Source organism: Vipera berus (genome assembly GCF_964194415.1).
Source record: "Vipera berus genome assembly, chromosome: 13".
Taxonomy (NCBI): Eukaryota; Metazoa; Chordata; class Lepidosauria; order Squamata; family Viperidae; genus Vipera; species Vipera berus.
In genome coordinates, this window is record NC_138216.1 from 3,581,546 (window position 1) to 3,609,533 (window position 27,988).

Here is a 27,988-nt window from a genome sequence, read left to right on the forward strand (position 1 = left end):
TCAGATTGTGGGGATGCCGCCACAGCTGTATCTGCAGAGACCGGCTGTAAGTCGTTTTGTTTTTTTTCAGTGCCTTTGTAATTTAGAACGGTCGCTAAATGAATGGCTGCAAATTGACGACCACCTGTCTCAGATTCACCAGTTTCCCATCTTTTTTATACGATGTGCCTCTTACTGGTAGGCAGAGGAAACCCAGACCCCATTAACTCGGTTTCCTGGTTTACGCACCTCAAATATTTCCTCCCTCGATACTTCGATGCGGCAGTGGCCAGCCTGGGGCTGCTGGAGGGAGAGTTCGTGTCGGAGGAACTTGAGCTTCTGCACCAGGTCCCGTTCGTATCTCTGAGCGGGCAGCTCCTCGCTGTCTTCCAGTGAGCCCTCGTTGGGGGCTTGCAAAGGCTGGTTGGACTCTTTCAGTTGGCATTGGTGACTTGGGTGGGGAAGGAAAGGGGAGAGAACACATTACTTCCAAAAGCAGAAAAAGAAGCAGGAGGCAACTGGAGCGGGCCTGTTTGTTTATTTGAAGAACGCAGGTGGCCTTCCCTCTCCAACAGGGGTCCCTAAGCCCTGTGGAACTCTGGGAGTTGAAGTCCAGAGGTCTTAAAAGTTGCCACGGTTGGGGACCCCTGCTCTAAAACTACAAGGGAGTAGCTCACAACAATAAAACCGTGGCCTCCAAGAACCGTAAAACACAAGCCAAACCCAGGACCTCCGTTATGCCTTTGGGATGCCTCATAATCAACTCCAGACATCCATGCTGTACCCAGAGCCTAGGTAAAGAGGCTAATGACGCTCTTTTACCGGTCTACTACAGAGAGCGTCCCCTCGTACTGTATTGTGGTTTGGTATGCTGGTCTGACAGCCGCGGATAGGAAAGCATTACAGAGGGTGGTGAGCACAGCACAAGACATCGTGGGCTGTCCCCTGACACCACTGGATGACCTCGCCGGGGCTCGCTGCCTTGGAAGAGTGAGGAAAATTCTCAGGGATGACTCACACCCTGGACGGCATCTCTTTACTCTCCTACCATCGGGTAGGAGATACAGGAGTATAGCCAGCCGTACCAACAGGCTGAAGAACAGCTTTTATCCATGGGCTGTTAGGCTCTTGAACGGGAAATAATTTTATAAACTTGATGCATGATTGACTTGCGAGGCCGGTGTGTTGTGCAATTAGCTCACAGGGTGTAATAAGTTGGAGGGTTTGTGTCACTGTAAGTTGGGGGTGGGGGCACGAAGGGAGGCTCAGCCAATCTCAATGTATACATGGTTGTACTTTGACAATAAAGGTTCATTCATTCATTCTTGATGAACTTCTGAAAATCTAAAATGGGGGTGGGAGTGGGGGGGTGAGATGGTTTTCTATGGTGGAGGCAGCCACATCAAAAGCATGTTTTTGAGGTCACCTTAGGGGGCAACCTTTCCGGGGAGGGACCTGGAACATGCCTACCCTATCTGATCTGGTACAACAGGGAGATACTCTTGAGCAGATTCACCTCCCCCCCCCCCCGGCCAAATAACTTGGGTCTCCTGCCACATTTAGATGTGAAAACCAGTGTTCACAGGGTGGTATTGGGGACGGGTGTGTGTGTGTGTGTGATTAATTTCTTGACAGCATCAGTTCGCAAAAGACAACACAGCCAATTTTTCATTTCTTTGAAGCAAGGTGGTGGCGCCTTCCCGTCGGGTTGTTCCTGCAACTCCCCAGCAGGTTACCTGCCTTAGCAATGACACAACCACAGGGATGATCCAAACCTCTAGTAAGGGATGACAATGACATATTTCACAGGGGAAGCCGCATCGCCTGTTAGAGCAGGCTTCGTGTCCCCAGTCGTACCTTTTAAAAGGCAATTAATTTAGACGGGAATAAGACTGACTTAGGTGGCAGCGTTCAAAAGGGGAGGCAACTTGTCGTCGAAAGCTTTCAACACACCTTCCAGGTTACTTCCGGTTCAACCCGTGCTAAGTGGACTCTTGTTTTTAGGGCTCCCGTAAAGATATTAAATACCGCCTCACGCAGCCTACTGCTTCACTACCTCCATATTGTGTTCATGGAGTCGTGACCGGACTGATCTTGCCCTGATTCTCAGCCTGAAAGATCAAGCGGCAACTTAAGGGCGACGTACTTCATTATGTGATGCAGTCTTGGGTCTGTGAACTGTGTGGTTCTGTTATTATGGTCTACAAAATATATTCTTCCCGATACTGTACTTCTAACCTCCCAGCCTGGAGGCAGAGGCCCAAGTTCATCGCAATTCACACTGTTAAGGTCTCTGCAGGAAAGGAAAAAAGAAAAAACACACAAAAGGAACAAGATTTAACTCAATGACGGCATTATTTTAAATTATTTGAGCATGTCTAACAGGGAAGAGGGGCCGTATAAATCTCCAAATCCTACATTCTCACTTCCTAAAAACATCTAAGTGAACTCAAAAGCGGCCAATATACCTACCTTGGTATCCTGGGATCGTGCCAGGTGCTAACCCCAGTTTGGGTATGCAAAAAGTAAACTTGTCCCTGTACTGTTGTCCTTTGCTCTAAAGAGACAGAAAAGGGAAAAAAAAGAGGCTAACAGAGAAAAAAATGTCCAAATCCATCACAAAACATTGTGACTAAAGCCAGACCTAGTAAAACTGAGCTAAATCTTAGAACGGTAGTTTATTTGCTTCCCTTACCTTTGGAGAGTTTGTCATTGGGTACAACAGGTACGAAAAGTCTGACGAAAAGTAACACAAAGGCGTTACAAAAAGTAACGCCAAGAAGGCTACTGCACTTTCCTTGCTTTTAAAATTTATTTTTGTTTACCGCTCATTCAGAAACCCGGTGCTCTATTGCAAGGGTCCCCCAGCACCGGGCCGCGCAAACAAGTGAAGGCCCATCCGCAGGATGCAGGCAACACGTGAAACCACGCCCCCTCCGGTCCACGGAAAAAAACCTCTCTTCCACGGAACGGATCCCTGGTGCCCAACCGATCCCCGGTGCCGCTGCTCTATTGGAGCAATATACGGTCTTGTTTGTCATTTGTATTTTATTGGGCAGCTGCTTTAGGAGCTGTAAAAGATTTGCATGGTTCCCACCCAACTTCCACGACAATCCGGTTTTAATGTTGCTTTGCCAACAGGCCATAGGAACAGTCCAGCTGCAAAATCCAGATACATTCGAGAAATACAACACTGACAGTGTTAAAACTACCATCTAGCCAGCTCCAGGAAATTAAAAAGCCCTCCCACTTATTCTGCCTCTTAGGACAAAAGCCAATCGCACATCAATAAACATAAATATACTGGAAGTAAAACATAGAGCTAGGGTGTCAAGTGTAAAATCCCATTGAAGAGAAGTCACCAAAATGAAGCAATGCAACTTCTGGGTGCAAAACAGGACTTAGAAGTCTCTTCCTCCAACACCCCATCTTTTTATTTTTCTCTTTTTTTTCTTCTTCCTTCCTTCCTTCCTTCCTTCCTTCCTTCCTTCCTTCCTTCCTTCCTTCCTTCCTTCCTTCCTTCCTTCCTTCCTTCTCTTATACACTACCTGTCTCACTCTGCAGAATGACTCTGAACAGCTTGCAGTGCCATAAAAAAATGCATATCAGATCAATTACAAATGTAGAAAATAATTGAACCATTTGGTCTTGCCTTGGGATTGCCAGGTTAGGGATGGGCAGCAACCCTAATCCAAACTCACCATAGCCTTCAGGCAGATCCGGTGATGGCGACTGATGACCGTGGGGCCTGTTTTGGGGGGTCTGGACATGGCTTCTTACATCAGGACCCCGCAATCGTTGGACCTGGAGGGTCTGATCCTGGCCAGGGCTTTCCACGAACCTACAGTTCCCTCCGCCGGCAGCTCCTGTGCTGTCCGTATACGGGGCCGGCTCCTCCATGTAGCAACTCAGAGGCCTCCCAGGTCCCGAGTCTTCATAAACCGTTCTGAAAGGAGGGAAATTCGTTCAGTGAGCAGATTTTCCACATATCCCCAAGAAAGCCTTGGAGGGATCCTCCTTTGGGGAAGGGGCCCAGCCTTTCCAAGAAGACCAAGAACCAAGAAAAAGTGTCTTGCACAAAAGGCAAATGACTCACAAGGGCAAGATTTGGGCACGGGACATGTGTACCAAAGACCACATTTGCATTTATCTCTTAAATGACCAGACTTCCTCCAGTGACTCACTTAATGATGATAACAATGTTGAGGGGAAAGCAATCTTACTTTTCGGCTCCCTTTGACTCCTTTTGACCCAACCGCTAAATTTAGCTTTTATTCTTAAATGGAGAGAATATTTGCAGCTCAGGGAGGAATTGGTGCTGTCTCCAGCGCTTGTCCGAGGACGTCTCCGTGGTCATGTGGCCGGCATGACTAGATGCCAAAGGCGCATGGAATGCTGTTGCCTTCCCACCGTAGTGGTCCCTATTTTCCTACTTGCATTTTTAACGTGCTTTCGAACTGCTAGGTTGGCAGAAGCTGGGACGAGTAACAGGCGCTCACTCTGTTACGCGGCACTCGGGATTCGACCCGCCAAACTGCCGATAATGGCGAATATCTGCAGCTCGAGTCTGGGTTGGTTTCCGAATGTTTCGTTACCAGGCTAGGTAACATCTTCAGTGGAATTCTTCAGCTGACACTGTCACCAACGCTGACATCCCTTACATTCCACAAACCAACCCACAAGCTCAGAGAACCAACCTCCACCCTCAAGATACAGAGTCTACAAAATTATAAGTAAAACATCTGTGGGGATATGGCAGTGGCCTCATAACTGGATAACTGAACAGAATTAGGGGTAATACTGGAAGAACTGCCTATCCAGGTGATCACCTCTGGGGTTGCTTTGCACAAATCTTCTAGGGCAGGGGTAGGCAACCTTGGCTCTTTTATGACTCGTGGACTTCAACTCCCAGAATTCCTAAGCCGGCATGGCTCAGCTTGGAAACCTTTCCTTTTCCACTCAGCATGGCTGGCTCAGGAATTCTGGGAGTTGAAATCCACGAGTCATAAAAGAGCCAAGGTTGCCTACCTCTGTTCCAGGGAACCAGAGAGGGCACGTGGTGGGCCATCATGCGCAATATGTTTAACAGCTTGCCTCTCTGCACCATAATCGCAACAAGAGGAATCTTTCCATCCCCGTTGATGCAAGGCAGAGGCACTTCTTCCAGTATCACCTCTAACTCTGTTCAATTTCGACCGAGCAAAGCGAGGCAGTTTGGAAATCAAAGGTCTTGCAAGAAGACAACCAAGCAGAGAGAGAGCATCGAGGACACTGCAGTCCTGAAACTGATCAGAAGACGGGATACCTACCCTTCATTCTCCAAGAGCCCCCTGCAGTCTACCACAGACCCTCCTGTGCCTATCCTGTCTCGTGTCTGTAGGCTGACTGGAATGAGAAGAAAGAGGAAGAAAAAATGCAAAAAGTTTCAGTGTACAAATAAAAGATAGCAATTAAAACATAAAAACATCCTGGGGTGTGGTTTGATTTGTCGTGGCAAGCATTTGTACACATTTTTTATAGAGTCTCCACATGCAGAGTCCCTTCCTATCGAGGCCAGTCTGAATGCTTTGCTGGGATAATTTGGGTCTTAAGAGGCAGTGCGTTTTCGTATTCAATATTTATTGACAAAAGGGGGAGGGGAGAAGAATATAGTAAGCCCTCTACTCCTAGTGCATCCTTAAAATTTCAGGAATTAAGACCACTACCAATTAAAAACAAGCAACAAAGCATTCACAGCACTATCATTTAAGACTACAATCTGTATAATACTTTGGCTAAAAAACCCAAAGCCTTCCATATTAACGTGCAATTGCAAAATTCTTTTCCCTCACAAGAGCAAAGAGAGTAAATTTGTCCCACTAGGGGGCAGTCTAAAAAGGAAGACATTTTTTTTAAAACCACCTCAAGTCATACAAATCTTCAGTTAAGGTATTCTGCCTGTTATATCCGGAGTTGAACACGATAGCTGTTATTTTATGATCTGTTCAGATATTCCTTCTTACCAACTATCTGGCCTCGGACTGCATCCGTGTCTGTGGGATTTAGTTTGCATAGATCCAAACGCTGGTCTGAAACAAACAATGGGGGAGAAAAATTCACCCAAGAATATATATCATCAGGAATCGGTGTTTAGAACAGAGACGCAAAATATTGCCCAAGCCAACCCGGAAAACATTTGGCGATAAAGATGTGCTTACATCCCGTATCTTTTAGCCTGCTGATGGCGTTGGAAAGAAGTCGGACGCATCCCAGGAAGCCAGCTCCCTGCTTTTTGTGAATTTTCTTATGATTCCAGACACTGATGGTGATAGAATCTGATTTCCCAACGTATCTAGAATAATCAGTTGGAGGAGGAGGTTTAACTGAGGTTTTTTGTTTTTTTCCTCTCTGCTATGGTACAACTTTCCCATTTGTGAACCCATTTGAATAATGCTTTGGTTACACTACGTCTTTATCAAAGAAGAGAAACATGCAACTAATCACTAGATTACTGTAATTTGCACAGCATGTTAAATAGATAATACACAAACATTTGTTAATTGCAGACAACCTTATTATAAACTACAAAGTGCAGAGCTCATTAGACTACGGAACAGCTGCTTTTTTCTTAAAACTGGAGTTACTGCAGCAAGGCTCATATTTGTACTATGACTACATAGGACAAGAGGCATCTTCTGTTGCTCACAGCCAAGGAATTACGCAAGGATTTCTAGAACAGGGATACAGGCTTCCATTTCTGGACTTCGGAAGCCAGACAAGATGCAATGTTTTCAAGTGAGGGTCTTTCAAAAGTACATTCGGTCACTTGGGCACACTTAAAATAAGTGTCTTGGAGTCTAGCCGATATCTCAACTCACAAGCCCCCAAATTTAGTCTTGCAAATTATTACACAAGAACATTCTCTAACAAAACAGACTAACAAAACATCCCTGGGGAGTGGGCATTGCCTCAATGTTACTTTGGTTCAGCACTGCTAACATACAGCATTTTAGCCAACCGGTTGCGTAAGAGAGGAGACAGAGAAGGAATTGTTATTTTATGGGCTATTTTGGAACGGCTTTCTTGAGTTTATGCGGTAGCCTACTAGCATTCAACTGTGTTATTTCTCTTTTGCTTTGGTTCCTAGGTACAGATCAAGGTTGTCAATACTTCATGTAAATAAAGAGGTAAGGAACGAGGACTCTGTCTTGGAACCCACCTCAGTGAGATGGGCGGCATAAAAATGTTAATACGTAACAAAAAAAATGCGTGGGAGAAAAATAAATAAAACCTCACGCTGAACAGGCAACTTACAAATCATAATGCTGGTTCCATTTGGGATCTAAGGTGTTCTTCACAGTGTCAGTGGAATGACACTGACCAGACCCATCCACCACAATTTTTGCAAAGGGATCAGGAAGCCCTGCAAAGAACAAAAACCAATGAAACTTGCAGATGACTGCCAAACCACAATGTTCAACTGCTCTCTTGTCATTGTGAGAAGACAGCTGTTGGGAATACAGAGGATTTTCTCTCTGGTAAAGTTTCTCTTACTCCAGAAGAGGTAAAGCATGGTGTATTAAACACATGGTGTGTGGACCAAATGCGGCTACTCAGACTTCTTTTGGGGGGCCTCCTGGCTGAAGGCCTCTATTACCAGGCCTTAAACCCCCTCGCCCAAGACGCCACGCCAAGGGCAACGTTGGATCCAGTCAACTTTTGCTGTGCTATACGAGTCCCCGATGGCCCTTGATTTTAAAAGCTGCATGCGCCTCTGGAAGAGAACACGAATTTCCCGTGAAGCTCAGTCTAACTAATTCCACGATGTGCTATTTTTAAAGTCCCCTGACATTCTGAAAAAGGCAACTAAGCCTTTTCCGGATTTCTAATGTACAGTATGATCTTCCACGTGTCACACCAGGCCTGTCCGTGAAAAGAATCTGCAACGGTGATTCCCCCGTTAATTCACTGTGACTTGATCTGCCATCTCACAAGAGGAGATATTTGCCATGCCTTACAGCGCCTCAGCCAATTTAGAAGGGAGCGAGTGAGCATGAGCAGAAATGTGTTGGCTGGCAGCCGCCACACTCAAGATCTGCTTTACGCAGCATCTCGCTGCAAAAAGATCACGCTCGCTGCTTCATAGTCTGGTGAATATAAATTTCAGATAGTTATGCTTCCGACTCTCGAAAAACTTTCCTTAAATGCCCTCAACAGAAACATGGAAGAATTGAATTAACATCAGTAGAACAGTTTCAATATGCACAAAGGATAGGATGGGGAAGTATGAAAAAGTATACATAGAGATTTTCCAGTTACTTACTGAAGAAATCTTTCTTTGCAAGATTCTTGGCACAAAGCACTGCGAGAAAAAGAAAAAGGTTAGCAGATTCCACTCATATTTCAGCATAAACAGCTCAAGCTGGGAAAAGGTTTCTCTTACACAACGCAGGGCATAATTTATAAAAAGCTCAGAAACTAATACAACTGGACTAATAAATAGCAGCGTTACGTTCGGTTATTTTCATGAATTGCACAGCATATATTTTCCCAGACCTGGGCTTTTGCCTTCCAATTCAGTTATATGGAGAAATTGTGGAAAGTTCGTTCGTTGTACTAGGAACTCTTTTTAAAATTGGCCATTTTAAGAATTCAGAAAAGGCTTGGCTTAGGTGATCAAATTAAAACCCTGTTGAGTTTCAAACATTTCCCATCCAGTTTTGTGTTTCTTACTAGCGTTTTTAAAAAGTTATTCCTCCAGCAAAAGGACTTGACACTTACGTATTATCACAGAGGTGCTGTTCTTAAAACAGATGTTTTTGATCACTAAAAGAAAAATAACAACTGCAGTAGAGAGCAGAAGAGGCAGACTGAAAATGTAACCAGCGGCCTTTAAACAAAAATATTATGAAATGCTGAACTTATGAGACTCACTGAAAAGTCTTCATGTGGAACAATTCTTAGGACTTAATTTCTTTTATTCATAATCCTATTGTAAGTAAGGTTGCAGAAGTAACCATGTTGCACACCTCAAACTTCAACTTCTGACCTGACGCTCTATAAAAGTACCTTTCCTTGTGGCCAATGAGTGTATCAATAGCCTTTTGATACACACACCATTTGCTGATACAAGCGCTAAGTATACAGGTAGTCCCTGACTTACAACAGTTCATTTAGTGACTGTTCAAAGTTACGACGGCACTAAAAAAAGTGACTTATGACCGCTTTTCACACGAACGTTGCAGCATCCCCAGGGTCATGTGATCAAAATTCAGAGGCTTGGTAACTGGCTCATATTTATGACGGCTACACTGTCCTAGGGCCGTGTGATTGGCTTTTGGATGGGATGGGATGGGATGGGATGGGATGGGAAGGGAAGGGAAGGGAAGGGAAGGGAAGAGAAGAGAAGAGAAGAGAAGAGAAGAGAAGAGAAGAGAAGAGATCAATAAGAAATCCAGATTCCCTTAACAACCATGTTACTAACTTAACAAATGCAACGATCCCCTTAGCAACTGGGGCAAGAAAATAGAGTAGAATTCTTTATTGGCCAAGTGTGGTTGGACACGCAAGGAATTTGTTTCTGGTGCGTAAGCTCTCAGTGTACATACAAGTAATAGTGGTAATCACGAACATATGAAAGTCGTAAAATGGGACGAAACTCACTTAAAGTTTCCCTTAGCAACATAAATCTTGGCCTCAATTGTGGTCCTGCGGGTCAGTTACCTGTACTACCATGCCCTGACTTTTGCGATGTACTTTTTAAAGAGTTCCTTGCTAGAATTTAATGACCAAGAACTCCGATTTCTAGCACGCGCTCAGGATAGGAAGCTCAGAGGGCTGTACTTGTGCATGCATGAGCAAGCACATCAATAGAAACATAAAGAACACTTTGAAAGCTAAGAGCAAAGGTTTGTTTAATCAGAAAATCCATCCTAGTACTGCTCTGTCAAATGCACCCACTAGCTGCCAACATCTGGCCTTTAGAAGTGAACCCTGAACACGAAGGCTTCATTTACACAACAAAGTCAATACTAAGGGCCAAAACAAGCCATCCTCTCCTGGTGAGAGGAGTGTGACAACAGGGTTTAAGCTCCATCTGAACTTTCTCCCGTTTTTAAACGTTCGTTCCTTGAAATCTGTCGTGACACGAAGAAAGGAAAAGACTGGTTAAATAATTAAAACTACGCCAGGTGTTTGAAGGAGAGTTTTAGGCAAAAGAATGTGTAGCTGAAAGGAATGGTGTCTCCTTCCTGCTTCAAGTTAGGTTTCCTTAAATTCCACTTTATTTTTTTCTTCCACTGAGCCTACTTTTGCTAACAGGGTTTAGTTGGGATGACAAAATGAATTTGACCGGCTAAGACTCTGGGCCGAAGCCAACACAGTGAAATGTAACAGAAATTAAAAAGTTTTGCATTTAGATAGCCAAAAAACAAAAACAAAAAACCCAGGCACAAGAGATGTTTGGCTTGGCAGTGGTGCATATGAGAGAAGGATAGAGATGTCGAGCTAGTTGCAAAGTGAACAACAGCCAGCAGTGCGATGCCAGTACAAAATAAGTTCAAGCCATCTTAAGCTGCTTTAAGAGAGTTAGCTCCATTCTGTAATGCAGAGTTAGGCTACGACTGGAGAGCTGGGTCCAGCTCGGGATGAAACATCGTTAAGAAAAAGACAGAACGTGTGAGATCCCTTGTAGATGGATGGGTAGGATAACAAAAGATTTAGAATTGAAATGTTACGAAAAACAGTTGGAAGTGCTGGCTATATTTAGCCTGGAGAAGAGAAGATTACGGGGCTGAGATGATCCATTCACCTTCGCCGGAGGCATTTGGCATTTAGTGAGGATCGCTCCTTAGTGATGCTGCCTTCCCGATATTCCCGTCAAAGGTTGGGCTGGATGAAATCCGAGGCCACTTTCAATTCTACGCTTCTCTGGCCGCTGATAGGCCACAGAAAGCGAAATCATAAATTGGGCAACGATTATCCCAAGATTTTCAATTACACGTGATCAGGCTAGAACTTTAAACGGTAGGATCTGCTGCCGCCATACAGGTAGTCCTCGACTTACAACCACAATGGAGCCCAGAATTTATGTCGCTAAGGGAGAAATATTGTTAAGTGACCTTCACCCCACTTTAGGACTTTTCTTGCCGTAGTTGTTAAGGGAATCGATGCAGTTTGTTAAGTTAGCGACACGGTTGTAGAGCGAATCTGGTTTCCCCCATGGACTTTGCTTGTCAGGAGGTCGCCAAAGGGGGTCACATGACCCTGGGACACGGTGACCGTCATAAATATGAGGCAGTTGTCAAGCTTGTGAATTTTGATCACATGACAATAGGGATGCTGTAACAGTTGTAAGTGTGAAAAACAATTGTGTCATTTTTCAAGTGCCATTGTAACTTTGAACGGTCACGAAACAACCTGTCGTAAGTCGAGGACTGCATCTAGTTTAGCCTCTCAAGTGGCCATAAAAAAGAAGAAAAACACAGTACTGTATCCTAGTTACTAGATCACATTAAAATAGTCCAGAGCTGGATTTTTTTTCATCTCTAAAGAATCTGCAATCTCACTTTCCGCCCCTTTTCATTCGGTTATTACAGAAATAACACATCTTTGTCAGGCACACCTAAACACAGGAACATTAATTTGACTGCTTCATGAGATCTGATTGTGGTTCAGTCAAAACAGAACTGTTATTTCTTTTATTCATATCTTATCAACCTCAAGCCAAGAATGAACCAACAGATACTTCATTTCCTCAAGATAGAATTATCGAGTTTGATTCCTTACAAAAGTAATCACCGAGTGCCCTCAACATAACCCATACTTCAATTTCCAGAATTCCCAATCAACGTGGATTTTACCTTTACGTTTTGCAAATTGTGAGAACTCCACGGGGAAAGGGCTCTCGACGATCATTGGGTGTGGAGTGGGGAAATGTTATAAAGCCATATGCTCATTTTATGAAGCACAATCTGTTCAGATCAATGGTGTTTGTGTAATACTTGCTACTTACTGAACTCCCTAAATTCCCACAGCAAAATCAGAATTTGCTGTATGCTCAGAGCAGCCCAAAACACTATCAGTTATTGCCACTGGGTGCATACACACCACACCACAAGGTTTGCTTTCATCATAGTATAAGCTAGCTAAGAACCACTGCAGGTTAGAGAGCTAGAGATGAAAAGAAAGAAAAAACCCAGTGAAGTAACACGTAACTCAAGGTTGCAAAAAATTCTGTTGGGACATCTGCAAGATGCTTCAACAATCTCATTCTTCCAGGGAAAGAAATTTCTGATCTTTTCAGTAATGGAAGAGAAGCAAAAGAGAGACTGCCACAATCCAAGAGCAACAGCTGGGTAGAAAGATGCCAGGTTAGGATGCAGATAAACCCTGGACGTGGCCCTGATTTTGTGGAAATTTTGGGAATTAAGACTTTCATTAGCTTTAGTATTGGTTAGGTCCCTGACAGCTTGCCTGTGCAAGGAGCAGGGGGTCGGACTAGAAGACCTCCAAAGTTCCTTCCACCCTTATTATTTATGTTTTATGAACTCAGAAACGCCGCAAAGAATTAGAGAAAGGTTTTAGAAAGGTAGCCAATATCAACAGGTTATGCTAACAACCTGTTAGCCACAACTGATCAGGATAGTCTAAGCAAATCACAGGTTTTATTCCATACTTTAAACATTGAACTAAACCATCCTCACAATTTAATTCTAAGGCTCAACAAGACCTATAGGAACATCAGAAACAAATAGCTGAACAGAAAATGCAGATATTTTCTCCTTCCAACAAAAATAAACATGTACATCATCAGAGGAGCCAGAATGATCAAACCACTTTATCATCCCAAAAGCAGTTGTAAGTAAACAATCTCTTATGTATACCAAGACATTCTTGTTATCAAAGACATCCGGCTGGTGGTAGAGATGGAAGAAGGGAAGATGCCTGAATAAAACAATGCATTCAGGATATTATTCCTCCCAAATTAAAACCAATACCCTTCATTAATGCAGTCGGCTAGACTCATGGATGACAATTTCTCTTACAGCCAATTAATGAACATCCATTTTGGGGAGGGAAATGGGGTTTTTTCAGGAGACTAAAAGGACTGATCTTTACTCCTCATTGCCAAAGGTAATTGACGTACGTTGGATTGACATCAGAACTTATTGCCAATTGCTATCCAGCCCTGGGCCTTAAACTGAATGTTTTGTACCTCTGTAGCTATCCAAAATGCTAACATTATCTGTAATAATCTTAAAGGCAGTATTAGTCCCCCTGAACAGTACCAAGGACTTTATGCTGTCGTATATGCTGCAGACATAAGTGGTTGGATAAGTGGGCTTGTAAAAACCTGTTTTAAAGCCATCTGTGAATTTGCTTCTATTTCCACAAAATACCAAGCTAAGTCATTCAAAAAACAAACTATAGTAACGTATAATCTAATAATTCAACAGCAGCATGTTACGATTTTCTAATGTCCATTGGAAAGCTGACAGTACATAACTTCGGTGCATTAAAATAGTATCAGTTGTATAAGACTGTATAAGAACTATATATATATATATATATATATATTCCTTGATAAGATTAAAAATACGAATCCCAGGCATGTTAAAATTAACAAACAAATGAACACTGGGATAGAATTAAAAACTAAAACAGTTTTTATTGCTGAAAAATCAAGCTTTCGTTGGCCAACTGCCAACGTCATCAGGATGGAGATGCTGGGGTGGGGAGATTCCGTTTGTACTGTTGGTGTCTGCACTCTGCTCATGGAGCATGCTCAGATCTGTTTGTTGAGGTCTGCCGTATTTCTTTGAGTTGTCGCGCATCCGTTTTTGGGATGTATTTGTCTCTGGGTATCTGTTGTTAAAAGTGAATTGTTTATAGCTCCATGTGTTGTAGCCATAACCCTGGTCATTGTCCGTGTTCTCATGCCAGGGATCTTAAATGGTTGTTGCTCTTCTTCCTTGTGTTCGACATTGCAGAGTGGTTGTGTGCTGGTGCAACCTTGGATTTGATGCAATGAGATAATTTGTGAATTCTTGCGCTGTTTGTCTTCATGTCGCGCACGTCGTTGCTCTTCCCAATTTTTTAGTGCCTGGTATGCAGGGGGGAGGTCTATATGCCGGTTGATGGAGGAATGGTTTGAAAACCAGGCTTCCTTAAACAGGCGGCCGCCTTTAGTGTTGTCACTGGCAATAGCCTCAGTCCCTGCTAGATTAAAGGCATGGTTATGTGTAGCCATGTGCGTCCACACCTGTGAACGTTGTTCTTGTCTTCTAATAGCAAGCTTGTGTTCATGCACCCTAGTCCTCAGTCGTTTTGCTGTCTCCCCAATGTAATTGCAATTGCAATTCTGGCATGATATCTTGTATACGACCGAGGCTTTTTCTTCATTGGGGAGTGGATCTTTAGGGCGCATGACGCAAGCTCGTAAGGTCCGATCAGGTCTGTGGGCAACACCGACTTTGTGAGGGGTTAGTATGCGCGCTGTGGCCTCGGATACACCGTGGATATAAGGCAGTGTTATCCGTGATGTTAAGGCGTTGTTACATTCATGGCGGGTAGGTTCACTTGGCCTGCTGTATTGTCTGATGAAGTTAGACGGGTACCCGTTGTTTTTGCAGACACGATAAAGGTGGCGTCTTTCTTCCCTTTTTGCCTTATTCGTGCTGCAATGCGTATCTATACGTCTAAAGAGGGTTCTGATACAGCTGGCCTTATGGGTTGTGGGGTGATTACTTTCGTAATGAAGTATCCTGTCCGTATGGGTGGATTTACGGTAGACCGATGTGTGTAACGAGCCATCAGGTTGACGCCTAACTAACACATCTAAGAAGGGCAAAGCCCCATTGGTCTCTTCTTCTGCGGTGAAGCGGATATCAGGATAGATGGAATTGAGCTTCCTCATCAGCCTGTCCTTGTCCTGCTTTTTGACAATCACAAAGGTGTCATCCACGTATCTCACCCAAAACTTGGGCCGACATGTGGACATCACGCGGGTCTCTAGCTGTTGCAGGACTGCTTCTGCAATGACACCCGAGATGGGGGACCCCATAGGGGTGCCCTTCACCTGTTCATAAATGGTGCCTTGAAATGTAAAAAACGTTTTCAGGCATAGGGACGTAAGCTGAAGCAGATCTTCGTTGTTAAGTGAATCTTGATGTTGCCCCACTCCCTGCTGTTGCAAGCAGTCCCCAATTACAGCAAGTGCTAAGTTTTGTGGAATTGAGGTGAATAGGGAGGTGACATCATAGGAAATCATGATCTCCCCCTCCTCTATGCTGACGGATCTAATTTTCTCTAAAAATTCACTAGAGGAGTTCACAGTGGTGTCATTGTTCATTACTAGATATCTTAATCTGCCATATAGCCATTTGGCCAGCCCTGAGGTTGGAGTTCCCCTAAAAGACACAATGGGTCTTAGGGGAGCTCCTTCCTTATGGATCTTGGGGAGTCCATAAAATCTGGCAGTGGGCGCATCTTTGGGGCGCATAGTTCTTAAAGCCTCCTCCCCAATTTTCCCTTGCCGTTTTAATCTATCCAGTACCTTGGAAATTTGGTTCTTGAGGGTTGTCATGGGGTCTTTTTTGACAGTCCGGTAAGCACTAGTGTCATTGAGCAGTGTGAGGGCTTTGTGGATGTAGTCAGGTCGGTCCATTACAACAGTTGCTCTGCCTTTGTCAGCTGGGAGGATGACGATGGATGTGTCCTCTTGTAATTGCTTTAGGGCTTCTCTTTCAGTAACTGATAATGTTTGGCAGCGTCTATGAGTCATAAGTAGGCTTGTGATGCGGTGCCTGATAGAGTCCTTGGTCACTTCATTAATGTTCACTTGTTGGATGGCTGATTCAAAGGCTGCCACAAAGTCCACAGGGCGCGCATCCATTAGGTTGTAACCTGCATCACGTTGTAACAGTTCAAGTTGTTTGTAAGAAAGCGTCTTGGATGATAAATTGTGTACCAAATCATTGTTAGAACTAGGTTTGCTTATTGCACGCAGGCGTTGCATTTTGTGATGTAGGGCCTCAGTCCTGAGTTGTTTGATCTTTTTTGTATCTTCACTAATATGGCAAGTGAGAAGCTGGTAATGCTGGCTATATATATATATATATATATATATATATAGAGAGAGAGAGAGAGAGAGAGAGAGAAGTTGAAAGCAACTCAGCTAGCTTTTAAAGAATAGCAGATCCTCACTATTCATTCACTAAGAAGCTAGAATTTCTCAGGATTTATTCACACCTTCTTAGCCGCTTAAATTCAGGTCTGATAGTCTAAAAGCACTCACATCCAAACTTTTAAAATAACTCATCATGCTTAGCATTATCCATTTGTTGTTGTTGTTAGTTGCGAAGTCGTGTCCGACCCATCGCGACCCTATGGACAATGTTCCTCCAGGCCTTCCTGTCCTCTACCATCTTCTGGAGTCCAGTTAAGCTCACGCCTACTGCTTCAGTGACTCCATCCAGCCACCTCATTCTCTGTCGTCCCCTTCTTCTATTGCCCTCAATCTTTCCCAGCATTAGGCTCTTCTCCAGTGAGTCCTTCCTCCTCATTAGGTGGCCAAAGTATTTGAGTTTTAGCTTCAGGATCTGGCCTTCTAAAGAGCAGTCAGGGTTGATCTCCTCTAGGACTGACCGGTTTGATCGCCTTGCAGTCCAAGGGACTCGCAGGAGTCTTCTCCAGCACCAGAGTTCAAAGGCCTCAATTCTTTTACGCTCAGCCTTTCTTATGGTCCAACTTTCACTGCCATACATTGCAACTGGGAAGACCATAGCCTTGACTATACGCACTTTTGTTGACAGGGTGATGTCTCTGCTTTTTAGTGTGCTGTCTAGATTTGCCATGGCTTTCCTCCCTAGGAGCAAGCGTCTTTTAATTTCTTGACTACAGTCCCCATCTGCAGTGATCTTGGAGCCCAGGAAAATAAAATCTGTCACTACCTCCATTTCTTCCCCATCTATTTGCCAGGAATTAAGAGGGCCGGATGCCATGATCTTAGTTTTCTTAATGTTTAGTTTCAACCCAACTTTTGCACTCTCCTTCTTCACTCGCAACAAGAGACTCTTCAGTTCCTCTTCACTTTCTGCCATTAGAGTGGTATCATCTGCATATCTTAGGTTGTTGATATTTCTTCCAGCAATCTTAATTCCAACTTTTGATTCATCTAGCCCTGCCTTTCTCATGATGTGCTCTGCATATAAGTTAAATAGGCAAGGCGACAGTATACAGCCTTGCCGGACTCCTTTCCCAATTTTGAACCAATCAGTGGTTCCGTGTCCAGTTCTCACTGTTGCTTCTTGGCCCGCATATAGGTTTCTCAAGAGACAAATAAGATGTTCTGGTACTCCCATCTCTTTAAGAACTTGCCACAGTTTGTTATGATCCACACAATCAAAGGCTTTAGCATAGTCAATGAAGCAGAAGTAGATGTTTTTCTGGAACTCTCTAGCTTTTTCCATGATCCAGCGTATGTTGGCAATTTGATCTCTAGTTCCTCTGCCTCTTCGAAATCCTGCCTGTACTTCTGGTAGTTCTCGATCCACATACTGCTGGAGTCTAGCTTGTAGGATTTTAAGCATAACTTTACTAGCATGAGAAATGAGTGCAATGGTGCGATAGTTTGAACATTCTTTGGCACTGCCTTTCTTTGGAATTGGAATGTAAACTGATCTTTTCCAATCCTGTGGCCACTGTTGAGTTTTCCAAATTTGCTGGCAAATTGAGTGTAGCACTTTTACTGCATCGTCTTTTAAGATTTTGAATAGCTCAGCTGGAATACTGTCACCTCCACTAGCTTTGTTGTTGCTCAGCTTTTCTAAGGCCCACTTCACTTCACATTCTAGGATGTCTGGCTCGAGGTCAGTGACCACCTCATTGTGATTATCAGGGACGTTAAGCTCATTCTTGTATAGTTCTTCTGTGTAATTTTGCCATCTCTTCTTAATCTCTTCTGCCTCTGTTAGGTCCCTGCCATTTTGGTCCTTTATCATGCCCATTTTTGCATTGAACGTTCCCTTCATCTCTCCAATTTTCTTGAAAAGATCTCTGGTCCTCCCTATTCTATTGTTTTCTTCTATTTCTTTGCACTGTTCATTTAAGAAGTCATTCTTATCTCTTCTAGCTATTCTCTGGAATTCTGCATTCAATTGGGCGTATCTTTCTTTTTCTCCCTTGCCTTTTGCTTCCCTCCTTTCCTCAGCTATTTGCAAAGCTTCCTCAGACAGCCATTTTGCTTTCTTGCATTTCTTTTTCTTTGGGATGGTTTTGGTTGCTACCTCTTGTACAATGTTGCGAACCTCTGTCCATAGTTCTTCAGGCACCCTGTCTATCAGATCTAATTCCTTAAATCTATTTGTCACCTCTACTGTATATTCAACAGGGATATGATTTAATTCATACCTGACTGGCCTAGTGCTTTTCCCTACTTTCTTCAGTTTAAGCTTAAACTTTGCAACAAGAAGCTCATGGTCTGAGCCACAGTCAGCTCCTGGTCTTGTTTTTATTGACTGTATAGAGCTTCTCCATCTTTGGCTGCAGAGTACATAGTCAATCTGATTTCTGTGTTGACCGTCTGGTGATGTCCATGTGTAGAGCCGTCTCTTGGGTTGTTGGAAAAGGGTGTTTGCTATGACCATCGTATTCTCTTGACAAAATTCTATCAGCCTGTGCCCTGCTTCATTTTGTACTCCAAGGCCAAACTTGCCTGTTATTCCGGTTATCTTTTGGCTTCCTACTTTAGCATTCCAATCCCCCATGATGATAAGGACATCATTTTTTGGTGTTAGTTCTATAAGGTGCTGTAGGGCTTCATAGAACCGGTCAATTTCATCCTCTTCAGCACCGGTGGTTGGGGCATAGACTTGGACTATTGTGATATTGAATGGTTTGCCTTGGATTCGAACTGAGATCATTCTGTCATTTTGAGGATTGTATCCCAGTATTGCTTTTCCTACTCTTTTATTGACTATGAAGGCTACTCCATTTCTTCTGAGGGATTCTTGCCCGCAGTAGTATACCTGATGGTCATCTGAATTAAATTCACCCATTCCTGTCCATTTTAGTTCGCTGATACCTAAGATGTCGATGTTCAGTCTTGTCATCTCTTGTTTGACCACGTCCAGCTTTCCTTGATTCATGGATCTTACATTCCAGGTTCCTATGGAGAAAAAATCTTTACAGCATCGGACTTTCCTTTCACTACCAGACATATCCACAGCTGAGCGTCCTTTCGGCTTTGGCCCAGTCGCTTCATTCTTTCTGGCGCTACTAGTACTAGCCCTCTGCTCTTCCCCAGTAGCATATTGGACGCCTTCCGACCTGAGGGGCTCATCTTCCAGCGTCATATCGTTTTGCCTTTTGGTACTGTCCATAGGGTTTTCATGGCAAAGATACTGGAGTGGGTTGCCATTTCCTTCTCCAGTGGATCACGTTTTGTCAGAACTCTCTGCTATGACCTGTCCGTCTTGGGTGGCCCTGCACGGCATAGCTCATAGCTTCATTGAATTACGCAAGCCCCTTCGCCACGACAAGGCAGTAATCCATGAAGGGGAGCATTATCCATACTAGACAGAATTTCTATTGAACAGAATTGGGACCTAATTATACTTCAAGTGCTTTATTAAAGTAACAGATTAAAGACTCAATAGAAAGATAGTCAAAAGGAAAAAAAAGAAGCCTTAGTAGCAGACATTTCAGGGTTGACTTTGATCATCTGTACATTCTATCATCTGAACTTTAGCCCCCCCACACACACACACATAAAAAAATTCTTGTTGCATTTCTGCACTGCATTTCAAGGAATACTTATTTTTAGTTTTCCATATGACTTTCCCTGCTTAATTCCACTTAAAGCTATCTCAGTGCACCAAATTTTCCTTAAGATCTCCATAATATGCAATTCCCCAAACTCAAAAATCATCAGTGACCTATATAGGAGGGAAAATCTTTTCTAGCAATTCTAGCCCCAATGGAAAGCTATGTTCTTACAATTACTTATTTCCTGTTTTCCAAACTGGCAACGTAATTTGAACAACTGTACAATATTAATTAAAGTGTGATATAATATACTACAATAAATACAATTAAAAATCTATAGACGACCTTTGACCTCTCCTGCTTAAAAAAAAACCCTAAGTGCATTTAATTGGAATAAATGATCCAAAATCTATTCAATGTGAAGATGACAAGCAGAAACAGCTTGATCCTACATTAACCCCCCCCAAAATGCCAACTCAGATTTAAGTTTTAGCTGAAATTTGGTAAAATGGTTTCTTTCTACTCACTCCCATATGAAATTATGAAGCATTTATTTTATCATAACACCGTCATTGTAGTTTACTTCTTTTGAAGCAGATATAACCATTTCTGACCTGGGAGGCACTTGAAAATGAGGAAAATTAATTACATGTAGCCCTCAACTTGAGGCTATTCATTTAACCATCCAAAGTTACAACAACACCGGAAAAGGTGGTTTATGACCAGTCCTCGCACTTACAACCATTGCAGTGTCTCCATGCTTGTGTAATCAAAATTTGGGTGCTTGCCAACTAGCATGTATTTCCAAGAGATCACGTGATCTCCATTTATAACCTTACCAAGGAGCTTCCAACAAGTAAAATCAATGGGGGAAGCCACCTTCATTTAATGACTGCTGCAAAAACTTTGGTAAAATTGGGCACAACTCACTTTACGACCAAACCACTTAATGGCAGAAGTTCCAGTCCCCAGTGTAGCCACAGTAAGTTGAGGCTCGTCTGTATTTGGCACCAGTTCCAACTTCTGATGACTGGCTAACCAAACATCAAAAGTTTCTCCCACTTCTTGGCTTGCCTGATCTCTGGACATTTTTTTTTGCATCATTTATGCTTTATTTTTCTTCATTCAGTACGTTGGCTCCTGTCCATTTTTTTCCTACTTAAATCATTAGCAAAACAACAAAAGCAGCAAGGAAATGCAGATGCAAAACCCTAAAGTGAATCCAGACTTCTAATGTTTCTTTTTGACTTCCTCAGAGTATTAGGGAGAGGGGAAGGCAAGTCCCAGCCGAACCTCTAAAGGTTTAAATTACCCTTGTTAGTTATTCGCTTTCTTCAACTGCCTGACAGCGTGCCTCCTGTTATTCAATAAGCCATGCCACCTGAAGGCTGTAGAATTTTTATTTTTATTTATTTTTTTTTAAAAAGCACCTTTAAAATGCTTGCTGCTTGCATAATTCAGATGTTATCCATGTATAAGAAGCATGTTCTTCCTCCCACTAGCAAGCATAACTCAGATTCCAAGTTTCGTTTCATTTGCCAAAAAAATATTTTTGCATACTTAATACTTAATAGCTCATTGAAAGCTCTGGCTCAAGGACAGCTGGTAAGGGCAAATGAAATTAAGAATCAGGGTGCATCAGCCGAGGCCAAAGATACAAACGTTCGGGTCACCTTTGAAATCCAAGCACGTCCCCAAGCTTGAGTTTCATCACTTGAGAATGGAAACTTGTGGCTTAACCAACAACATGCTCTTGAACAAAACTTGAGTGGAAAAAAGGCAGTTCCTGTAAATCCAGACTTGAGCATCCGGTCAGCCAAAACAATTTTTTTTTAAAGTGTTAGGCCAGATCAGATCTTGAATACAAGACAACCACTTACAAGAGTTCATTTAGGGACTGCTCAAAGTTACAACAGCACTGAAAGAAGAGGCTTACGACAGTTGTTCACACAACCGTTGCAGCACTCATGTGGTCAAGGGATCAAAATTCAGAGGCTTGGCAACTGACTTGTTTTTATGACGGTTGCAGCGTCCCCGGGGGTCACGTGATCTCCTTTGGCAACCTTTTGACCAGCAAAATCAACAGGGAAGCCAGATTCACTTAACAACTGTGTTACTAACTTAACAACTGCAGTGATTCACTTAACAACTGTGGCAAAAAAGGTTGTAAAATGGAGCAAAATTCACTTAAGAAATGTCTCACTTAGCAACAGAAATGTTGGGCTCAGTTGTGGTTGTAAAGTTGAGGACTACCTGTATTTCCTATTTTGATCATATTATACAATTTATTCTTATACAATCAATCAATTTCTTCATATAAAATTTATACCTTCCAATTCTACATGCACCTTTCTTTATAAGAGCACTGAAGAGAGGATGTCAGCCTTCTCCCAATACATATGAATCCCAATCACAGGGTGTTTTTTAATGTTTTCAATCAGCAAAAAGGCACTTCAAGATAAACCAGTTGAAAAGTAAACTAATTTTCACATGCACAGAAACATCGACTCTAGCCGAACTATGATTAGATGAAATATATACTTGTTCCAAATTTTGGCAGATCACTTTCTTCACCCAATGCTCTTTTTACGTAAAGATATTTGCATCTTCAAACATTAATGCTGACAGAGCGGACCTAGCAGCAGCAACTAGATTACAAGAAAACTATTTAGATAGTTGAGGATATTGCCACATTTGAATGAACCTATTCTAGCATAATTTATACCCACTTGTGATACAAACATTCAGGAAATGTTGCCTTTAGCACCTGTTGTGACTGAACAGCCTTGTGAAATCATTATGTTAAACTATATTTAAAACAAAAAAGCAATTCCTGGCAATTGATTTATGTGGATTCAAAGATAATAGGTACAATTCGTTTAAACCGGAGGGTAGTTGTTGAAAATCAATGGGTAAAACAAGACCCTCAAGCATATCAAATTAATGTGGGGCACATGACTGTCTTGGTGTTTCCTTACCTATTATCATAGATTGGAAAATAAGAAAGAAAGAAAGAAAGAAAGAAAGAAAGAAAGAAAGAAAGAAAGAAAGAAAGAGAGAGAGAGAGAGAGAGAGAGAGAGAGAGAGAGAGAGAGAGAGAGAGAGAGAGAGAAAGAAAGAAAGAAAGAAAGAAAGAAAGAAAGAAAGAAAGAGTTTTTAACCAATTCTGTGTTTTAACTTAATTTGGTGCTTTTATATCTATGCTTCTAAACATTTGCATCTTTAACAAAACTCCACAGAATGTAAGGTAGCTAGCAACAATGCATGCCATTATGAAGGAGGGTCTTCTAACTAAAGCTGTATCAGCCTATGTAATGCACTTTTGTTCCTCAAATATGACAGCATCACTCTAAATCTGAATCTATACTCTGTTTGTATAGAGTAGATCTGTACTAACAAACACTGAGCCAACAAAAGGAAGTATAATATAAAATTTATCACGATAAATGGCTGTCTAACCATTGAAAAAGAAAGCAGATTATATTCAGGACATCTAAAATGACAACATAGACAATTTTCTAAAACCTACCGTGATAAATTTACTTGTTCTGAATTATCCTAGCAATATTTATCCCTTTTTTTTTGCTCACAATAGAATTGCATATTTAGGACCCTTAAGCATTTTAATGCTAACTCTACTGTATTATGGAAACCATCTCTGCCTCTGTATGCAAACAATGTGATGGTCCAGGTTGCAACAAATTTATTTCTATTCCATGTGGCAATATGAACTGTAGAACTTAATTTATATTGCACAGCTAATATGGTAAAAAGATGGTGGCATTATAACACAACATCATGTAATAAAGCAGCCTTGTAGACTCTTAGCTGGAGTGTTTGTGTAAAGTCCATGTAGACACACAAAATAAACACCTAGACAGACATTCTGGAACAGCAGGGGAAGCTGTAGACACTGGCATCCTAGACAAAGCAAAATGTACATGTCATCCGGCAGTTTTTTCAAAGTTCACTCTTAATAAGATAATTAGCAATCCCACCTACAAATCTGTTGGGCAATAACAGAAATCCTTGCACCCATGGGCTAATTAAGACACTAAGAGAGGGGGGAAAAATCCTGAAATACAACATAGTCCATTATTCTAAATCAACTTTCCCCAACCTGATGCCTCCCAGGCGTGTCAGAGCTCAAGCTTTCATAATTTCCATGGGAGATCTCACGGCGACTGGAGATCACTCAAATACACAAGAAGGTAATCTAGAAAAAATGGCCTGAATTAAAATGGCAGGGGGAAACTGATTAACATCTGAAACAAGCCCCCTACAACTTAGGAAGGAGCAACCTATACTTCCAACAACTGTCAAGATTCTGTTGCCCCAATTTTTCAAAGTACAGGTAGTCCTTGACTTATGACCACAATTGAGCCCAAAATCTATTTTGCTAAGTGAGAAATGTGTTAAGTGAGTTTTGCCTTACTTTATGACTTTTCTTGCCACGCTTGTTAAGTGAATGGCTGCAGTTGTTAAATGAGTAACACGGTCTTACCCGCTGACTTTGCTTGTCAGGAGGTCACATGACCCCGGGACACTGCAACCGTCATAAATATGAACCAGTTGTCAAGCATCCGAATGTAAATCACATGACCATGGTCAGGGCTAGGCAAACTTGGTTCTTTTATGACTCGCGGACTTCAACTCCCAGAATTCCTGAGCCAGCATGGCTGGCTCAGGAATTCTGGGAGTTGAAGTCCGCGAGTCATAAAAGAGCCAAGGTTGCCTAGCCCTGCCCATGGGGATGCTGAAACGGTCATAAGTGTGAAAAATGGTCATCAGTCACTTTTTCCAGTGCCCTTGTTACTTCAAAAGGTCACTAAGCAAACTGTTGTAAGTCAAGGACTGCCTAGAATCAAAAGTGGTCCAGATCACACTTCCATCCTTCAATGTGAATTCATCTGAGACTTTTCATTGCCAACCTTAAGTCATCGACGGTTTTAGTCTTTATTTTAGTATTAAATGTCCCAGCAGAAAGACTGTAGCCGTCTTCTCCACCTCTCCCTTCAGTCCATCTTCTTTTTTCTTCCATTTCCTTCATCTGGGAATAGTTTACAAATATGTGTCGATTCAGTTAAAAACAAACTGTCCTAAACCCTTTAATTAGAATTCTCCCTAAGAAATATTTTCAACTGCAAGTGAGCACGTTTCGGTCTCCCTAGCCGGTTTTTGAAAGCTTCTGAAGGATGGGAGTGTAATTTTACTTTTTAATTGTCAGCGAGGAATTCAACAGATCACAGATAGATTTTGTTTTCTTCCTAGCATTTGAGTATTAGAAAAGAAGAATATTGTTGGCTGCAATTCTGGCAGGCTGAAAGCAGGGTAAAAGATTTAGCAACATCAAACAAACATCTCGAGCTAAGCAACAAAGTGGCCTTCCAGATGTGCTGGATTTGCCTCTCTCAATATTCCCGGCCAACATGATCCAAGTCCAAATGTCAGGAAATATGAGAAGTGAAATCCAACTCATCTGGACAGCACCCATTTGCGGAAGGTTACAATAGAGAAAAGAAAAGAGCTTGCAGACAGGTTTTTTCCCCCCTTCCTTGTAATGTTGGAAGCTTCTTTTCACGATGCTCCAAATGTATAAAGAACATTCTGAGTTATCAATTAAATTGTCTTGACATATTGCAGACATATTTTACTGTAGCTGGGAATTTCTTTCCTATCTCCCAAATGATGGCTGTTTGTGTACAGTAATTTCATGAAATGCATTAGCTGTAATAACGAGTAGTTTTAATAAAGCTACTGTACTATTTGCCTGTGTGGCTTTTGAGGATGATGAACATATTAAATAAAGAGAAAGCATCATACAAAAGTATCATTATTCCCCTACTTGTTTGTTTTCCACTTTCTGCAAGGGGAGCTCAATGTGGCATATTTTCCCTTAGAACAACAATCTTGTTGGTTTCGACCCTAAAACCTTCTACGGCTGATGGTGGAATGGGAATGCAAGCGGGGAGATCCAGATTCAGCACCTTAACCTCTAGATACTGACTCTCACTCCTACGTGAAAAAGCTTTGAGAAAATTACCTCCCAACGAGCACAAGCAGCACTCCGGCAATTTAGAAGAGTGCTAGAAATTTTACTTTTCCATGAATGAGGAAGGAGCCAAATTTAACCTACATTCTATAATTGTTCTTGGCACATTTGACAGCAAATCATTAAGGGGTGATTGTGTCGCTTTACACATCCCTTTATATTTTTGGTGACAGGAGCTCTCCAAATTGATTTTTAGCTGCTAGGTAGCTAATAGTTAATGATTAGTTATTTGTAAATGTTATTTCTAGGGCTTGACATAAGTAACTAGAGGCACGCCTGATCCAGAGAGAATTTTGTGCAGCTGCAACAGAGGTGAGTATGCTTGGAGCCACCATGCACCACCACACCCTAACTCTCTTAGTTCAATTTCTTGAAGAATGGATCGCTTTACTCAGAAAGAGGCAGAAAGACGACAAAGAGATGCTTAAATGGCATTTATCTCATTTGGTAAACTCAGCAGATAGGATTCCAAAAGACACATTAAATACGTACGATAGGATTTGGGCTCTTTCCATGAACCCTTTGGAAATGGGAAACCTCACTTTTAAAAGCAGAGTGCTTTCATAGACAGAAAAGAGGGCTGTAATTTGAGAAACAAGGCCCAATAAATAGGTATCCACATGAAATTAGTTCCACAGTTCCTCGGAACGGTGTCTTCCAGAAACAAGAGATTTCTTTGAGCTATAAATTGGATGGCCCAAGGGACTTCTCTCTGTTGTATGCAAGCTTGCCTTTGACACAAGCCAGTGCAAGTTTTAGCCTTTCACATGATTAAATGCTGCTGAATGAAAAGTAACCCCAAACCATATACTGCATTAGAATTCAACACGTTCTCGCCCAGAAAAATCTCATCTAGCCATCAACCTAGGGGCTATTATCTCTTTTATCATTCTTCTATGTGTCGACTTTCATTCTCTTGCCAGACTTAGAATACAAAAGCCAAATTTGGTATTTAGAACGTTGCGTTATTATTTTCATTTTTACCTTGCTTTTTGCCAAAGCCAATTCTACCTTTGGAAGTTACTCTCTTGACTAGGAAATGTTTTTATTATTCAAGAAATTAAACAGAAACCTTGTATCGGATAAATAGGGCAATGTATACTCTAAATCATTTAGACATATTTATTTCAAAGTGTTCCATGCTCTGACGTAGCCTGTCCCCACAGTTCTCTAAATCAGAAGAAAAACAATGTTTTCTTTTTCAAAAGGGCAACTATTTAATAGTTACCATATTAGTAATAAAAATCTGACTAGGATTCCAGCCTAAATATCAGTCTAAATGGTACTGAGAAGAACAGAGAAATACAATCTAAGGATGCATGCAGAGCAGTCAGCAAGCCAGCTAAATTTTTTTTACTTCAAAGTTATTTTCTGGAGACAGATCATACCGGAGAAAGTCTAGCCACGTGATCATTAAAACCTGACACTGACTTGATGGCACATAATCATATGTTAAATGATTTACAGGACCAAAGAACCCAAAGTTAAGCTCATCTATTCCGCAGAATTTGTTTCCAGCTGTAACAAAATAAAAACGACAGTAGAAGCAAAGGGATATCACGCAGGCCACATTTTTGAAAAGACAGATCCTGTCATCATGATTTCTGAAAATAACCAGAAAAAAAAAATAAACTGGGCCACTTAATTTCAGCGTCAAAGATCACTAGTTACCTATGCTAAATCAGTCAACGCCAATGTAAATTAAACAGAAGACGCCAGTAAGGTAAAGGTTTACGTGTCAGTTCGCATCCGACTCTAGGGCACGGTGCTCATCTCCGCTTCTTACTGGAGGGAGCCAGTGTTGCCCGAAGACAATTGCCATGGTTGTGTGGTCAACATGGCTATTATGTTGTTATCTTCCCACCAAAGTGGTAACTATTAATCTACTTGCATTTGCATGTTTTCCAACTGCTAGGTGGGCAGGAGCTGGGGCAAGGAACAGTAGCGCAACCCTGTCACATGGAGTCTCAAACCCGGGCTGTCAGCTCTCTGGCTAGCTCAGCGTCTTTAACCACTAAGCATCAGGCCCCCTCAGATGCCAGTATGCTGGGCACAATCTGTTCAATCTTCTTTTTAACATACAAGCGCCAATGAGCTTAATTTCAAAGTCTGACCTATTATAGTTTGAAGCTTCCGTTATAGTCAGTTTATGTGAGGCTGGAGAAGAACTGTCCTTGCATTAACAAACGGAGTGATTTCTTACACTTCCCA

General features: G+C 42.1%; 1 protein-coding gene across 4 annotated transcripts in view; it reads right to left on the reverse strand.

Moving 5' to 3' along the window:
- Positions 1-27,988, reverse strand: part of SMURF1 (SMAD specific E3 ubiquitin protein ligase 1) — a 45,183-nt gene that overhangs the window by 12,714 nt on the left and 4,481 nt on the right. For all 4 annotated transcript variants that reach the window (XR_014027809.1, XR_014027810.1, XM_081338384.1 and 1 more), the window contains exons 2-10: positions 8,282-8,320; positions 7,273-7,381; positions 6,177-6,310; positions 5,982-6,047; positions 5,289-5,364; positions 3,681-3,925; positions 2,452-2,536; positions 2,126-2,272; positions 229-430 (exon numbers count right to left, since the gene is read on the reverse strand). Coding sequence is in view for 2 of the 4 variants with exons in the window: in XM_081338384.1 (XP_081194510.1) it covers positions 229-430; positions 2,126-2,272; positions 2,452-2,536; positions 3,681-3,925; positions 5,289-5,364; positions 5,982-6,047; positions 6,177-6,310; positions 7,273-7,381; positions 8,282-8,320 (1,103 nt within the window). In the remaining 2 variants the exon portion in view is untranslated. The remainder of the gene's footprint in view (positions 1-228; positions 431-2,125; positions 2,273-2,451; positions 2,537-3,680; positions 3,926-5,288; positions 5,365-5,981; positions 6,048-6,176; positions 6,311-7,272; positions 7,382-8,281; positions 8,321-27,988) is intronic.